Source organism: Grammomys surdaster, unplaced genomic scaffold, assembly GCF_004785775.1.
Source record: "Grammomys surdaster isolate TR1022 unplaced genomic scaffold, NIH_TR_1.0 63, whole genome shotgun sequence".
NCBI lineage: Eukaryota > Metazoa > Chordata > Mammalia > Rodentia > Muridae > Grammomys > Grammomys surdaster.
Genome location: NW_021604565.1, coordinates 16,585,246 through 16,603,029, shown reverse-complemented (window position 1 = coordinate 16,603,029; position 17,784 = coordinate 16,585,246). Strand labels below are relative to the sequence as shown.

At 43.4% G+C, this 17,784-nt stretch overlaps 1 protein-coding gene across 1 annotated transcript in view; it reads left to right on the top strand.

The window, feature by feature from the left end:
- The first annotated feature begins 7,987 nt into the window (after window positions 1-7,987).
- Dpys (dihydropyrimidinase) overlaps window positions 7,988-17,784 on the top strand; it is a 78,866-nt gene continuing 69,069 nt past the window's right edge. Inside the window, exon 1 of the mRNA XM_028765776.1 lies at window positions 7,988-8,351. Coding sequence (XP_028621609.1) covers window positions 8,100-8,351 — 252 coding nt within the window. The 5' untranslated portion in view covers window positions 7,988-8,099. The remainder of the gene's footprint in view (window positions 8,352-17,784) is intronic.

The following is a 17,784-nucleotide window of genomic DNA, read 5'->3' as shown; positions in this document are numbered from 1 at the left end:
GCTGGCTGCTGGCTGCTGGCTGCTGGCTGCTGGCTGCTGGCTGCTGGATACTGGCTGGGAACTCAGAGAGCCTGAGATCTTGCAAGTGAGCCTACCCGAGGGTCATTGTGCTTCCTACAGCACAGAAGCTGAGGTCTAGAAATAGTCAATGAACGTCTGCAGAAGCTGCAGGTCTCTTAGAACTGAGTTACAGACCTCCAAGCATATTCCTCCACATTCGCTCTCTTACATCATTAAGGCCAATTCAGATCCGATAGGGAAAGAAATCAACTCCACAATCAGTAATAGAAGCAACAAAGGATTTGTGACATACATTAAAAAATAATGAAATGCTATTATAACGTTATAATGTTATTAGAAGTAGAAAGATAGTTTTATTGTCTCCAAAAGAAGCTTATTTGCATATATATAATCACTCCCAAGCATATTGATTGCATCCTATATTTGTTTATGATATGAGTAAAAAAAAAATCCCAGCATTGGATAGGAATGTAGCTAAGTGTCATAATTCTTGCCTAACATGTTTTAGATCCTGTAGCAGTTTGTATTGTCATGCTAATTATGTTACCCAAAAACCTGTTTGCAGTGCCCCCCCCACCCCCACCCCTGCACATAGGAATAAAGGAAGCTTGTCTACGGTTGGTTTTTGACTGGTCAATAAAGTTACCAGCAGCCAATAGCTTGGCAGAGAGACAGAGGTGGGATGTTTAGGATTCCCAGGAAGGGACTGCGGTAGGAGGAAGAGGGGATTCTGGTATGACAAGGGCATAAGGAGACAGACCATGCAGGAAAGGTGCAGGAGGGAGAGACCAATGACATGTAGGTGCAGGGGGGAAACAGCCCCAGGAGGGCTGCTCAGCAGAGTCCAGGGCAGCAAAGATAAAATATAGATTCAGTAAGTCTTAACTCAGGAATATCAGAGAAGAGTGTGTGTTAGCCACATGGAGTGAGGGAGTGGCCCAGCCATTGAGCTGTTTAAGGTATTTAAAATATAAGGCTGTGTATGCGTGTCTTTCTTTTGGGAATCCAAAACACTGGGTCAGGTTACACAGAGCACACACAAACCCGACAGGGAATTTAGAGTGGATTAACTTATTACTGCTTCAAGGTCCTGGGTTCTATGCTCTAGCATGCACACACACCAAACAGAATACAATGTAAGAGAAACACTTTGGCAGGCTGTAATACAAATGATGCACTGTTGTTTTTTTCAACTACATTTAAAATAACTTCTGTCTCTACATGGTAGTTCAAAATTTATTGCAGGCAGCAATAGAGTGGCTCAAATCTGGAGTCAGACTGCCTCAATTGTAATCTTTTCCCTCCCCTTACAACCTAGAGACACTTCCCCACTGAGAATGCATGTTGGATGTTGCCGAAGGCTTTTTCTGTATCTGCTGAGACGATCCTGGGGTTTGTTGTTTAGGCCCATTGTATGATTTATTAGATTTATCGGCGTTATCCATCCATACATCAGCGTGAGTATCAGCAAGTGACTGCCACTGGAATCAGATGCAGGATAACTTTAGAACTCAAATTAATTCTTCCTGCACTGCATTTTCACTTACAGCTCAATAGATATATTTCCTACTTAGATTTGAATAGCCACATAATGAAAGATTCTGTTATATTAAAAAAGATTAGAAATCAAACACTTCAGGATGGCTGCGCTGACAGGGGAGTAGTGAGTGTTGTCGGCAGGGTTCGGAATCGGATGCTTCACACTCCAGGTGGGGGTGTAAAATGCTGCCCCTGCTCTGTAAATACAGCCTGGAAGTGCCTCAAAATGAACCTAGCCACCACATGAGCCAGAAATGCTATTCCTAGATACAACCAAAAGCGTGTGCTTATAAAATATATCCACAAATACCAACGTTACTCCTAACAGCCAAAAGTGGAAAATCTAAAATCCCACCAACTTCACAAATTAATGAACAGGACCAAAAAGCCTTCCGAATGTGTGTGGTGCCATTGATAGATTCACAGGGAGCAGATTTATGGAGAGACAGTGTGTCTGTTTCCTTAGGGCTCAGGAAGGGAAGGTGAGTTGAGAGGTGTCAAAAACTACAGAGACGGAGTTATGGAGACAAGCGAGACAGGCTGCTGCCATAGAGACAGGAAATCCATACCTTCAGATGGAAAGTCAGCAAAAGCAGCAAAAACACACTGAAGGACGTTAGGGAGTCTCATCAGTAGGGTCGACTGACCTGAATTTGTTCATCGTACAGTATGGAGGTTGGGTTCTGTTCCTTCCACAAAGACTAGGGGGTTGGAAAACCTGTTCCTTTACAATTACATTTAAAGGGACAGCTCCAGGCCCTGGAGAATATAGTCCCCAGTTACATAGTTACCAAGAGGCTGTAAAAAGATACATCCTCATTTAGCCAGATAAAGAAAGATGTCTCTTTCTGTCTCATATGTGTGTGCACATGCACATATGCTGCAAGTGTGTGCTGCAGATGGGCATGCACCTGTCTCTAGAGGCCTGAAGCTAATCTGATGTCGGGAGCATCCTTGATCTTTCTCCTCTCTATTTATTGAGACGGTCTTTCTACTGAACCCAGCGCTCATGGGTGGGCTAATCTAGCTAGCCCATTTGTTCTGGGGAGTATCTTGCTGGAATGCCTCCTTGGGCATTTATGTAAATGCTGGGGATGCAAATCCTGGTCTTCCCCTCTTCATCTCAAGCACAGAACCATCCCCTAGCCGCCACCACCCAGAGGAGCTCTTGTAGAAATGAAAGAACATAGAAAAAGGCGTAAGTCCATGCCTCAAGATCTCAGTTCTACCTAACAGTTAACAGATACTTATGGAGAGCCTACCTTAAGCCAGGTGTCGTTCTAGCTGGTCCTACCTCTGTCTGACACCAGAAGTCCTGCCCCGGATCAGTCTTCCTTTGATATCTTCACAGGCTTCCCTAAAAGACAATGAACACATGGAGACAGAAACCCATACCACCATCCCCACCCCCAACTGTAGACCAAATTTTTGGCACCTAGAATCCCAGAATCTTCTGTCAACATGGCTGATATGTAGTCCAGACTGGCTGTACTGGTCCTTGGTCCTTCTTGCCTGGATCTAGATAAAGTGTCCACAAGCACATGCGCACAGTCTCTCCCAGGGCAGGAAGGGGCTGGGTTGGAAGAGAAGGCCTCACCATCCATAAGCCTTCCCTAGTCTGGTTCTGTCACTTGAGATGGACAAGCATCCAAGACACATGTGAATCTTGTGAAAAGCATGACTCATTGCCACCAGTTAGAAGAGTTACAGTCCATTTGTCTTTATGTTTTTCCTCTAGAAATCCTAAGTGAGAAGTGATGAATCAGAAACCCCTCTGTCTGGCCACCACCCAAGAAGGCTGCTTTCATTTAAAAAAATTTAAATTTTTAATATTCTAAAATATTTTATAAATTTTTACATTTTATCTTTTTTATTTTTATATTTTTATAATTAAATTATATAAATTTAAAATTTTATATAATTTAATAATATATGAAGAGTCAATGCCTTGAGAAATTGTGTACTTATACTTCCTTTATGATTAATATGCTTTTGTTCCCTTGCACGTTTTTAGATTATGACAATAAAAATACATTTTCCCAAAAGCCATTTCTGCAGATTCTTCATGTATCATACGACCTGATATGATATGTTCCTAAAGAAAAGTGTCAGTGTTGATTGGAAAAAATAGATGCCAAGGAATTGGGAACAATGACTAAAAGATCAAGAATTTCAAATATATTACATATTGCAGCTTGCTGGAGTCTACCTCATTACTCTTTTCCCTTCATATAGGAGGCGGTGTCAGCATCTTGCCTTCCATGAAAGCTCAACTATACATCAACTATATTTGGTATAAACACTATAGCAGATGTGAAAGCTAAGTCCTAAATAACAGTATGAAAATCAGATGTAGGCAAAATGTTGGAATTGCAAAACAGAAAGAATACCACTGCTAATCTCATTTAGGTGAATAATGACTTTTAATATATTTTTCTTTGGTATAATATGGAGTATTTTTCCCAATGAAAAAGGAAGTATAAATCTAGAATGTGTGTATTTTATTATATGAAACTGAACTTACAGGTGTCCACAAAAAAAGGTTTTAGTCATATTTGAGGAAAGACTAACAAGCTATGTATCGCTGTAGACACTCAATTCTTAGGAGCGACACTTGTGATAGCAAGAGCCAACCAAACTGGTGGTTTCAAGAAGCCATCTATGTATGCCTGTGGTCTGGGTCTAGTTACCTAACGTGCCAAGCCTTCAAGAGGACAGCCATCTAGTGGTGTATATCAGAATTGCAGTTACTTTGCAAGGCATTTCGCTCAATACCTTTTCAAACTTAACTACTTTGAAGATAAAAGAGAGAAATGAAATGGACAAGATGTTAAACCTGAGTTTTGAACTTCAATGAGTTTAAAGGATACTCTTAATTACATCCTTAATACAGACTAAATGCCGTCATAGAGTCCCACTGCACCACGGTAAAAAGGAATAGTCATGAGTTCATCTTACACTCTGAAATAGACCTTTGCATCCCAAATGACGTGTGACAAGGCTTCTGCTAGCCCGAACATCACGGATTGGTGACCCTGAACAACTGGTAATTTAACTTATAGACAATTTGGTTATTATTTTCCCCTACGACAAGTCACTATGTTTGTTTGCAATAGTACAGCATGAGTCATTTTATTCAAACAAATATATAAATTATATATATGTATGTGTATATATACGTGTGTGTGTGTGTGTGTGTGTGTGTGTGTATAGTCAACTAAGTGTCTAATGAGTGAGAGTGACAACCTCACCCCATCACCCTCACTTTATCTCCAGGCAGAGGGGTCGTGCCTTGTCTGTCCAGGGCTTGTGTCTGATTCACACCCACTCCACCAGTCTTACCAATGTTTCTGTCTTTGTAGTAACTAAAATAGAGACTCTATTCTACTGACTCTAGACAGAGACTCTCTCACTTCCTGTAAAAGTTGCAATAAATCCCAGTGCATTCTGTGTTTAGCTTTAAGACCTTGATGCCAAGAGTTTTTCTTTTCTTTTCTTTTCCTCTCCTTTTTTTTCCTGTAGTACCTACTATGAAACCCAGGCTGACTGCAGACATATTCTGCAGCTGAGGGTGGCCTTCTGATTCTGCGGCCTTGAAGAATACCTGGGCTACAGCCATGTGTCTCCACAAAGCTTTAAAATCTCCTGTGGTAAGCAAGCAACCTACTACTCAGTAAGATGCATCTCTAGCCCAAGTTGCAGACGACTTTTAAAACTAAAATTAGATCTGGCAGACTGGTTCTGGAGTGTGGGGGTCACATGATGAGAGAGTTGAAAGTTCTTGAATGAACCTTGCCTCCAATATTTGCTGCTTTGTGACCAAAACCAAAGTATGTGACCTCAAAGGGTCATGGGTTAAAGGGCAGAATAGTACTTATCTTGAAGAATTGCCAGAAGGATACACAATTATGCAGGTGCCAGATCTAGCCCACTACTGACAAAGTGTACTCAGTCTACCTTACCTACTCATGGTACCCTTCCTCAAGGCAACTCTCCGGAGGCTTGCTTTGGGGCTGGGTTCCTCCCAATGTTGTATTAAACTAATCTCAACAACTCTACAGAACCCTGTGACTATTCTGTCTTGCCCTTTATCACTGTGCAGTGATAAAAATGTCCCAGCTGCAGTGAAAGAACTTTAAGAGAAGTCCTGATTTCTCAGTCCATCTGCGGCTACAACAAACCATATGAGTCTGGGCCATTCCTAAGTGACAAGCTCCAATTCTCACCGTGCTAGAGGCTGAGAAATACAGCATCAACTTGCTGGCTATTTTGGTGACCTCTGCTCTCAAGATGGCATCTTGTTGCTCCAACCCCAGAGAGGACAAATGTGCCCTCCTCACCTAGCAGAAGGGATAAAAGGACAGAGGTAGGGCTGGTGCACTTGATAATATCATTTCATGGATTGTGTCAGCATGAATTAGAAAGTGATGAATGTTAATGACCTTTCTTGTTGTACCAAGTGCCTGACCAGAAGCAACTGTGGGAAGGCCTTGGTTTGTCTCATAGTCAAGGGTTCACATTGTATCTCCAGTCATGAAGCAAAGAGAAGAGGAAGATACCATACCTTGAGTCACACCTCTAGTGACTTGCTTCCTCTAAAGTGGTGCTGCATCTGCTCCAGATTCTACAGCTTTCTAAAACCTCTGTGAGCTGGAGACCAAATGTTCAAACTCAGGAGCCTGTGAAGGACATTCCACATTCAAAACAAGTGACACAAATATTGAAGCCATGACACTTGTGTGACACGTGCCTCCTCTCCACAACTTTACACACCACTTTTATGTGCCTTGACACACAACTACTTCCCAAGCTGAACTTCTTGACCCAGGAGGAGGAGCCAGGGATACAATGGTCAAGAGTCTAGAAAACAAACCTTATCTAGACTCCATCTCACTGCTCCAAACTTCAGGAGAGTTTCATTCTAGAAACACACCAGCAGCCTCGCTTTCAAGGCTATCAGGATGTATTGAACAAAGAAGGACGGGCTTGTAAACGTCTGTCAGCCTAGCTCTTCACATGGGGAGGATGAGGCCCTGGAGTGTCCTGCCCAAGCTGCATAGAGCCTGTACTAGAGCCAGTTTGACTTCCAATCCCAAGTCCTCTTCTGTTTTCCTTCCACCCCTCAGTTCTGCCTGTGTCCTCAAACTCCACACCCATCACCCATCCAGGTAGAAGCTCATTAACAGGTCAGCATATTCTTTCCCAACACAGAGCCAGGGACCTAGAGAGTCCACAGATACACATGCAATAGCAGTGGGAGACCAAGCTCCCAGGAGAGCATGTTTGTTCAGGCTGCTGACCTGAAGGTGCTGAGTGGACGGTGACTCTACCAGGGGACAGTCTTCCTTTTCTCAGAGCTTGCTCTCTTTTCTGCTCTATTGCTGTCTTTGAATCTTCACCCATTTCTTCCCCCTCCATGATATCCTGCAAGCCCCTCTTCTGAAAAAACCGAGTTAATTAAACACGGGAAGTTTGTTTTGTGTTGTGTCATGATATAAAGTGTCCAAGATAAAGAAACCTTTGAAATCACTCATCTGGGCAGTTTCAGAGAGAACCCCAGTGGCAGCAGGGACATCCAATCTCACTCTCCCGGTGGTGTTGACTTGCAGAGCTTGTAGGAGTTTCATTGTGTATATAATTACCCCTTTCACAGTAGCACAAAGGCCCCTTGACAATAATTATATAACCCTCCTGAGGTTTTGGTGGTTTTCTTCCTGGCTTGACAACCAAATCTATGGGTCTTTGTATTACCGGTGCGTTCTAATTTTTAATCATTTCGAGGTGTAGATCCTCTGATGCTTCAGGAAATTTGACACGAGCATGCCCAGAGGTTCATCTCTCAGGTGATGCTGGATCACATCAAATTGAGAACGAAGATTAGCCATCACGCCTGCCTGCCTTCCTCAGCTCTCCCGGGCCTTCTCTCAGGCAGCTCCTTGTCTGCCAGCTTCCCCTGTAAGAGCCTGTCTCTGCTCAGCACATCTCCTTTGCTTATCCATCTGGAGACCAGAATCCCAAACATGCCAGCACAGCCTGCCAATCACAGAGACTTCGGTGGTTTGCTCTTGATCTGTGAAGGGGAAGTCAGGTCAAGTGTGTTTGTTTTGAGGTGTTATTGTTGCTGGTGTGGACTAGGCAGGTTCCTTCTGTCTTTGGTGTAGGCATTGTTCACCAGGGAACCAAGTGAATTTCTTTCTTTCCTTAAAGTACCTTTCCTAAGGGGGCAAGCCCCTGCTGGCAAGTTGGCAAGTTTTCAAACGCCAAGACCTCTCCCGCTCCATTGACTCATAAACTCAGCGGACACCCGACTCACTGTAGCTGGATGCCAGAGGCTGTGCCCCGGGCTTTGTCCAGGCCTGCGGCAGGTTAGCCCTCCCCTGAGGTGGAGCCACGCCTGTGTCCTGCACTTAAACCCTTGTACCCCATCTGCCACCAGGGATCTGCCCGCCTTCGACCCAACGGGAGAGGGAGTTTGGGCACAGTTTGTGGAAAACTCAAAAGAAAACCAACTCTGCTCGCAGTCCCCAGCTCCCCTGGCTATGGCACCACAAGGACGACTTCTCATCCGCGGGGGTCGCGTGGTCAACGATGACTTCTCACAGGTGGCTGACGTGCTAGTGGAGGACGGCGTGGTGCGGGCGCTGGGGAGGGACCTGCTGCCTCCTGGGGACGCGCGGATCCTGGATGCGGCGGGCAAGCTCGTCCTGCCGGGAGGCATCGACACGCACACGCACATGGAATTCCCGTTCATGGGCTCGCAGTCAGTCGACGACTTCCACCAGGGCACCAAGGTACACAACCCACAGGCTTATAATCTGGGGTCTCTAGCGCCTCCAGCCCGTCGGCTCCTGTGCAGTGCTAGGGACTGGAGTGGAGTAAGACACTTGAGTTAGCTGTGGGTACAAAAGAATGCCCATCTTGGGTGAAGATACTGTGTGCTGTGCTCTGTGGTGCTAGCCTAGCATACTGGCCTCTCTACTCTTCCTTTTGGATTATTTGCCACTCCGGAGGCTATCTCTTCCCTCTAGGCACCACCTCCTGGCGCCCCGCAATTCTCTTTTGTCGTGATAATCCATGGGGGTTTGCAAAGCTGCTATGCTGTCTATACAATTGGCTTGTTGGTTTTTCAAATTGGCCTTTGCAGCCTTTTCTCCCAGTTCTCCACTCCAGCCAACAAGTGAAAACTCCATTCACCTAAAGGATACTGCTGTGACTAGCGAGGGCTGGGTGAGTGGAAACCGACAGAGCCAAGCCCTGTAGAAGTAAGATAGCCTGTCCAGCATTTTAAGATAAAGCCTTCTAGGAGTGCTCTTCCAACCTTTACTCACACCAAGGTGACCCTCCAACCCCTTTTGGTAACTGCTTGCTCCAGGCAATAGTACCTGCCTTCTCTTAGTGATATAAGGGAAACAACCAGATCTGGATCTTAGTAGAGGAAGGCTTGTCTTTGTCTAAACGAAGACCAGAAGCTCAGACCTATGAAAGGTGTGGTAAAGGTTTCCTTGGAGCTTCTGAAACCTTTATAGGAAATGTAAAAGGCATCCTGTACGCCTAGGCTGAAGATGTCAAATCCACACCATTTTTAAGTCTTGCCTTGAGAGAAAGAGGCTTCTTCCAAAGAGGAGATACACTGTTTTCCTCAAGGTTCTTCACTGGATTCCTCTCAGGACTATGTCTAAATGTGTCCAGCCACTGAGGCCTCAGAGCAACAGGCTCTCAGAGCAATCCACACCACACAGTGTTCATTTCATTTGCTAACCTGGTTTCAACCCCCACTCCCCACCCTCCTCACTTGCCCCAGCCAACTGCCCCAGTCCCCTGACCACACAGAACAGTTAACAGAAAGGAGAAAGGCAGGCAGATCTGACCCAGAAAGAAGGGTCTAGGACACGTTGCCTAACACAAAATTTGGAATGCTTCTTCCTAGTTACTCATTACCAGTGTCTATCATCATGCTAATGTCTTCTGCAGGACAAACTGTTGTCCCTTTCAAAAGTAGAGTACTGTATTATGAATCAATCTCTTTTTACAAAATGTCATGAACACATTTTTGTATTTGGAATGAATCTGTCAGTAATTAGAACAATTTACAATTGTAGATCACTAGAATAATAATAGATAGGCAGGAAGAGGAAAAATATCTCCAAGCACCTTCTCCACACCGTCCATTCCCTCATGCTTCTTAATTTTGTATACTGTAGATTCTTGACATCCTTTGGGGCATATGTGTGCATGACTGTGGAAATGTAAGCCTGTATATGAAGCTGTGTGACCAACTGTTATCATTTACAGTGTGAGCCGTTTCTGCCATTGCAGACCTATCATTAACAATAGATTGCTGATGTCAGGGTGACTTTGAGAAACGCCATCTGCAGAGTGGAGAACAGAGGTCCTGCTTGCTACTTGCCGGACTATCTTCGGCATCTTCCTGAAGGCCTAGCAGTAACTTTCCTTCCCTTTCATCTGGTCAGAGTTCAGGATGAAGCAGCTATGGAGAGGAGGCTGGAATGCTAGGACAAGGGGCATGTTGTCCTTTTCTAAGAATTAGTCGTGTGTGTCCTGAGGTGCAGACAGCTGGTTCTTTCTCTTCTCAGACATTCTGAAACTTTTACAGCAAAAAGAGATTTATAGTTCCTCCCTAAGAAGGTATCTCCTTGAAGCATGTGACAGAGTACTGCCAGCCACCAGTGGTCCCTTTGGGTATTTCTATTTTTAAAGATTGTCAGAATGTAAAGCAAAATGTACTCTTACTGAGCCGAGTGTGATGAGCAGGAAATGACTTGAACAGAGAGAGTGAGGTTGCAGGCTTTGTAAACACACAGTGTCTGCTAAACAATAAAGAGTATTCACAATGGGGCTGAATTGTTGATGTTGACCTTAAAAATGGATCCCAAGAAAACCGTTCAGAAAGGCCCAAGAAGGAGACTCCATAAGGGAACAGGATGAGGAAGCCCCAGATCCACGCAAACACTTGCTCAATGGCCTGAGTCTTCTTACGTGGTCTGCACAACAGCTCTCCAGGAAGTGCTGATGAATGAGTCCTTGGTTTGTGAAATTAGGAATAAAGAGACCCTTTGTAGAGAATGAACATATTACATAGTTCAATGCCTAGAGGAACACCATTTCAGCGCTGTTAACTGACAATTATCCCACAGAGAACATGCTGTATACCAATAGGGCTACATTATGCAATACCCTTACAGTAGTGGGTGCCATCATCTGTATTTTTAACAACTGAAAAAAGAATTAAAGCAACTGACCTGCCTAAGACTGCACAGCTAGGAAATGTCCAAGTCGACAGCTTTCAAAATTCAGCACAGCTTGACTCCCTTGCCAGAGCTCATACCCATCAGGCTCTGTGCTTTCGGGAAAACATCCAGTGTTCTGATCTATCGGAGTGGCCAATGATGGATGAGAGAACTGTGTAACTTATGTGTTCACGTTCTTGGGAACGAAGCACAAAACATCCTCAGGAAATGCAGTTGCTCTGCAGTTCACCTCCTCAACGCCGAGGCAGTTAAAGTTGTCAAACTGAATACCTGTCACGGGCATTATGTCCATAAGGCATCCAAATATGAACTTACAGCCGCAGGACACGCACAGAAAGTCACAGTGTAAATATGATACGGTATGCTTTCAGGAGATGGGCCCAAAAGGTTACAGCAAAGCTACTTGCTTTCTGCAGCCACAAGGATGGTCAGATTATAACATCTGACATGTAGAAGGGAGGTTGTTTGTGATGCTCTTTCCTGATCATTGTGATGGGGCCCAACCTGAAGAATGAAGTATAGGTCAACTAAAGGTTATGTATTTGTAGCTCTGGTTCATGTCAGGCATTGGTTTAAAGCCTGTAATGGATTTACCTAATTACAGGTAAAAGCTTTCTGTCTAATGTAAGTAATAGAAACTGTTCTGCTTTGAAGAAGTCTTCTCTCATTTTGTCTACAGTGGATGTAAAGTAATCTTCCAAGAATTCAGTAGCCATAGAGAAAAGCCATGTGATTTAAAAAAAAATTCAGTAGATAGTGTGAATTCAATAAACCTGAAAGACTTACATCTTAACTACATTGTATAATAAAAGCATAAATTTTAAGAGTTCTGCAAATTTTAAACTATATGTATTTATAGTGAGACAAAGGCCCATGTTGGGTGGGTGGACACATATTTAAAAGGTGATCGGCTAAGCAGCTAAGCAGCGGGCAGAGGACTCATACCCCAATAATTCAGGGAAACAGCCCAGCATGCTCTTTTTCTTCCTTTCTATTTTCTTCTGTCTTTTGCTTTCTTTTTTTCAATCTTCTTTTTTTAAAGGACAGAAAGTTCTCACGATTATAGAGAAAGGAAATTAAGCTTTGCTTTGGGCAGCCTTGGTGACATGCCACGAGGGTGATTACTTCCAAGGTACGTGATTAAGCAGTTTTGCAGTTGTATTTATAGAGCTTTCTCACCTTGTAGAAGAAACCTTGAAATCCCCTTTTCTAATGCTTGCCAGACTAGACTTAGCTAAAGAGCTGGGTGGCTGACCCAGTGACCTCTGTGCATCACTTCCTGCCTTGGGGTTGTCAGCATCCATTGGATAAATAATTCATTGGATATAAATAAATAAATAAATAAATAAATAAATAAATAAATACCTGTCAGTTGTGTTAGAGCTCTTATAGGTATCCAATATGTATTAGTATAATAAACTGCATTTAAAAATAAAAATATACAGTAGAATAAAGAAAAATAGTATTTAGATGACCTACAGTCTTAAGATTTTCTACCTATCCGTTTATACTTTTCTTCAAAAGGAGACATAAAAGCATGTGTTTCTTCTACAAAGAGAGCTAGCTGTGTTCTTTAAATGCTTGCCTGTGTCATTAAATGTCATAGGTGTATACAACTTTGTGGCCTATCATTCTTGTTCAGACTGTCTCAATCTTTTTACTTCTATGTCTCTTGAGTAGCAAGGTGTATGTCTACCAATCTTCAGCATCACAACTAGATATTAAAGAAGCATCTCATAGTCAGAGCACTGCAAATCAAATGTACCCATCTTCTAAGCTGTAACAGCTAGTCAGACAGGTCATCATTGTTCATATACTTGCTAACTAGCATATGAACCAGCAGATTCTGAGAAGTCATTCCCAGAATTCCATGCTAGGATAAACAAATGCTAACCATTTTAAAGGAGTTTGAGACATTCAGACTGCTTGTCGTTTGTGCCCCTTTAAAACCCACATTTCACTACATCCTGGCTGTCGGCACATATAGGCTTTAAAAGAAAAGCTATGTCAATTTAACAGAAAAAAATCCTTATTTTTAAAATTACCTCATTTTAAAAATTACTAGACAGGCTAAACCTTCATATTGCGTTGATGTTTGGTTGTTCTAGCACTGCGCATTTGTAATTGCATGCTTTTAAAAAATGTCTATTTAATGATCATAAAGCTAGAATTAGACTACCCAAAAGAAGAAGAAATAACATCTTAAAGATGAATTTAACTCTGATGTTACCACCAGGGCTTTGGCCTCTTGGGGGCGCTGTGTGTTAGGCTCCCTCTAAGTCCAGGACTTGTCTTACTTTTGCTGTTCAGACTCAAACAGTCATTATTATTATTATTATTATTATTATTATTTGTTTTTTTAGAGACAGGGTTTCTCTGTGTAGCTCTGGCTGTCCTGGAACTCACTTGGTAGACCAGGCTGGCCTCAAACTCAGAAATCGGCCTGCCTCTGCCTCCCAAGTGCTGGAATTAAAGGTGTGCGCCACCACTGCCCTGCCACAGTCCATATTATTAATTCCATAATTTCTCCTTCATTTGTCTGACTGAAGTATGCTCAATGTTCAGCAAAGTGGTCGAACCACGGTTACTCTTGGGAAGCTCTCCTTTGTCATCTTTGCTTGTAACTTGGAACATAAAAGTTGAAATGGCAAAAGTTAGCTTTGCCAGAGAGGACAGATTCTTGTTTAAAAAAATTCATGCGTGTAAGTGGAGATTCGTGGAGAAATGTGCTTCCAGTAATTGTTTAGAGCTTGGTGCTTATATCGCATCTGAAGAGAAGGTGCGGGAGGGGTGGGGGGGGAAGGGCTCTAACAAATACAAATGATTTCCTGATAAAGGTAGGGGAGGAGGGATACAGGCATGGGAAAAAAGTGAGTTTTAGGAAAGAAACATGGACCATAGGGAAACAGATGAGGGAAAGGACAGTGTGGCCATGGATATTTAGGCATCTAGACCCCAGTGATGAACCATCTACCCCTAGAAGCAAAACTCTTGGGATGAGAATTTATAATAATTGGGTTCTTTACAGTGGCCCTACTTGATGGTAGAGGTGAGAGATCAGAAAACCCCTATCCTTAAATGTCCTTAGCTTGAACCAATTTTTATACTTCAGTGGCGTATTTTGGATTCCTAACTGCCAACTAATATTAACAGTTTCTTCAGATACATTTAGAAATTATATTGGCTTAGGAAAATGGTAGTAGTAGATTTTTCTCTCAGGTCTATGGCCTCTCCGGCCATGAATAATTAGTTGACTTTGCTTACGGTACTGGGCATGAACCTCTCCTGTTGAGAAGGTCTTAAGTCTACTGAAATAGCTGTTGGCTACCCCCAAGATAAAAGTACCACTATTGCACCATGGTGGGAATCTTGCATGTGCAGGTGAGGTTCATTGTTGAGGTTCATTTGTTTATACATACGTGGGACTACCAATTGATAGTCTCTCTTGGCATCTTGCATAGCACCTTCTGATACTATTAAGAGACAGTTCTCAAGGAAGATGAGTCCAGGTCACTTTCAACTTGATTCCACCAAATCTCGTATTCAAAGTGTGAGATGTCTTCAGCAATAAGGTCTCACCTTCAAGTTCTAGGAGACAACCAAGGCAGGGGAGGGAAACAGACAGTACCGTGGCATCCTTAGAGCCTGAGTGCACACTGATCTGGTGAATTGTATACAATACAGAGCTTTCAGATATGCCCAGAGCCTGCTTGCCATGTTCACATGGAAGGATCTAAGAGTAGGGCTGGCCATAACTTTGGGGAAATGGAATTTTAAGTCCATGTATGAGCCAAGCACTGTAATGGACACAGAAATAAAATGACATCAATAAATATGAAGGATAGGGCCAAGGTTCCCTGGAGGACTCCATCGTGTGACCAAGGTTAAGAATCAGTCACTAGTCAGAGAAACGGTCAAGGGAGGGGAGAAAATGACTGGCATCTCTCTCTGAGAGGGGAAGGGCTGAGCCCCAGAGAAGAAAGGACAGCACTGTTAGAGAGGCATGAAGAGGTTGGCAAGAGGTGACAACAGAAAGCTGAGGAATCAGGCATGAGATGAGATCCACCGGGACCTTTGGAGCTGTATAACAGCTGCTCTTTCATCTTAAGAGTGGAGCAAAGATGAAGGAAGACTGGAGGACCCACGTCTCAGGGACAGGGGTGTGCTCTGTGGACCCCCTACCCCTCAGTTGAGTGTCTGTTGTCTGAACACTCCCAGGGGAAGGAATTTACCCGGCCCCTGTGGCCTGCGTGTTGCGCTTCCCTTTCCTCTTTCTTTTCCCTTCTTGCTTCTATTTTCCCCATGCTCATTTATCTACTTAGGCTAAGAAAAAAGTGACACAGGGCATGGAAGGTGACAATCCAGAAGGTGGAAGGACTCCTGGGATCGATCAGAGGTGGCATCAAGGAATTTTGTATAGGGAACTGGGTATAAGAATTTTGGGAAGGCATCTTGGGACCATTATTTGGCTTCTTTTTGCTTATTTCTGCTGGTCCCTGGCCCTCAAATAGGCGGACTAATTCTGTGATACAACAGATAAATAATTTGGTAGCAAAACCTACTCAGATACATTATCATAAGTTAGCTATGGAGGACCAGGAGACTCAAGATGAGGTTGTTACTTTATACAGGGTGTTCCAAAAACCAATCTCCACCCAACCTAAAAGGGGGGACTTCTGCCCCTAGACCAAGCAAAGAAGGGCCACCCAGAACCCCCTCTGACTGGCGATCTGAATTCTTGCTTAGGCTGTGAGGCTAAGCACTGCAAGGGAATATAAATAAAAGATAAAAATATCTCTCTGGGTTCCCTGAGGGACAAGCCTGACTGCATAGGGGTTGATGTCAAAAGTATCCCCTCTCCAGGAAAAAGGATGGGTATGGCCCTCATGCCTTACTGGACAACAATGGGGGGACTAGAGTCATTACAAGGTCCCCTTCAAGTACTGGAGGTCAGGCCTCTATCCCTGTCTTCTCAAGGTTAGAATTCCCACAACCCTTCTATACTTAGAGAAGGGAGGAGATGTCAGGGGCAGCCCTGCTTACACACTGAAGGCCTAAAATCAGCCATAGGCCTAAAATCAGCAATAGGCTTGTCACACATGTTTACTAACACCAAGTCTTGTGTCTCAGTGGAAAAACATTGAAACAGATGGCTATAAGCTAATGTAAACAGGCAGCTTTTGTGGAAATTTACAAGCCTGAGTAGTCATAGACCTTGTAAATAGGTAGCCTTGGCAGACAATACCAACTTAGATAAGGACAAGCGAGTCATAGGCAGAGTCATAGTGACTTGTCCGCTGAACCTTCACCCAGCCGATACCCGGTTCAGAAGATACCTGTACTCTTCCTGAACACCCACACTCCAGTGTCATTCCCTTCCCCACATCCTGCCTTTCTGTGTTTATAACCCCTGTGTGAGTGAATTACGATTTGAGAAAAAATAAATTATTTTTTTTAAAAAAAGAAAACTTTGCATCAAAAAAAAAAGAATTGTGGGAAGGAAAATAGAAGATCTCAAGTGGGACACTTCAGAATCTAAAGCAAAACTGGATAAATCGTGTCCTCAAAGTTTTAAACCAGTGGCTTTTGGAGGGCAAGCATGCACAGGACACCTTCCAAACCCCAAATATTATACTTCTGGGATTGGGACTTAGTTTGAGCTTGTAAAGTCTGTTTTCATACATCTTAGTGACTACCAGAAAGCTACCATTTTAGCCCAGAGCTTTTCTCCCTAAGGCCCAACCGTACTGTGAGGTTGTTTTTTGTTTTATTTGGATTACTGTGGTAAATTTTAGTGAACCAAGTCAGACTTTTCAGGATGAGCTTAGATGTGGAAAATAAGAATATACTTTGGGAGACTTTTCAGTAGTGGTTTACATCCTAGCGTATTCTTCAATAAGAACTCACATTATGCGAGATTATGACCTACTGTGGTGGGGGGGTATCTCTAGGTAAGCTCTATTGTGTTTATATTGGAAACACAGTAGCCTCCTTTGTCCCAAAAGAGGGGTTTAGATAAACTGGAAGGCTTTGCAGGGCAACTAGCCAACAAAATTAGGAGCTGGGAGAATTGATTTATGAGCCAAGATTAGAAACAGTAAAAGCATTTTGTTTGACTCACTTACAAGTGAAAGAACCCTCCATCAGGAGTAAAGAAGCAATGGTTTCATGGCTATAGACTGCGCTCTCCTGCTCACGAGAGTATCCAAAGTCGTGTCTAGTCTTGCTGGAGAAGGCAGGAGAAGGACAACAGGAGGGGAGCAGAAACAGAAGAGATTGCCCTTTTCTGTTCTCTTCCCTGCTTCTAGTTAGTTAGAAGATGATGTAACATTAGCCCCAGAAACCGGGACCTGCTTTAGTTTTACAAGAGTAGTGGCCCCACTGTCTTCTAGGGCATCACCCAAAGCTTTTCTTATGACTTACATATCATAAATCTGTCTATTTGCCTTTATGTCATACAAGTGTAAAATATTTTTTATTAAGAAAGTTAAGCTTTAATAGAAAATTTAGCAGACATTGAAAATAATGTTTTACTTCAGGGAAAATGAGCCGACCTCTAATCACACCAGCCGTTTCACTGTGCAATCTCCAGCGAAGATGTTTGTCCGGCCTGGGGCCTGGTGGTCCTTCTGCTGGTGTTTGTAGGATGTTACCTTGGCATCTCTTCTTGCGTCCTGCTTGTCTCTCTCAGAGCCTCTCTAGCATCTGCTACAGGACGGCCTCCCCTTCTTTCTCCTGCCCATGGTTCATCAGCATCATGGCTGTAAATATCACGGAATGGACAGGCACCCAAGCACTTCACATTCATCGTGCTCCAACCCTGAACTCACGCTTCTTCAAAGCCTGATGGTTCTTCTCCCTGCCAGTGCTGATATTATAAATCTCCCCACTCAGGTCTCATTGGCTTCCCTTTACCTTACATTGTCCTGTCTTCCTCCTCTGGGCAGTGGCGTTC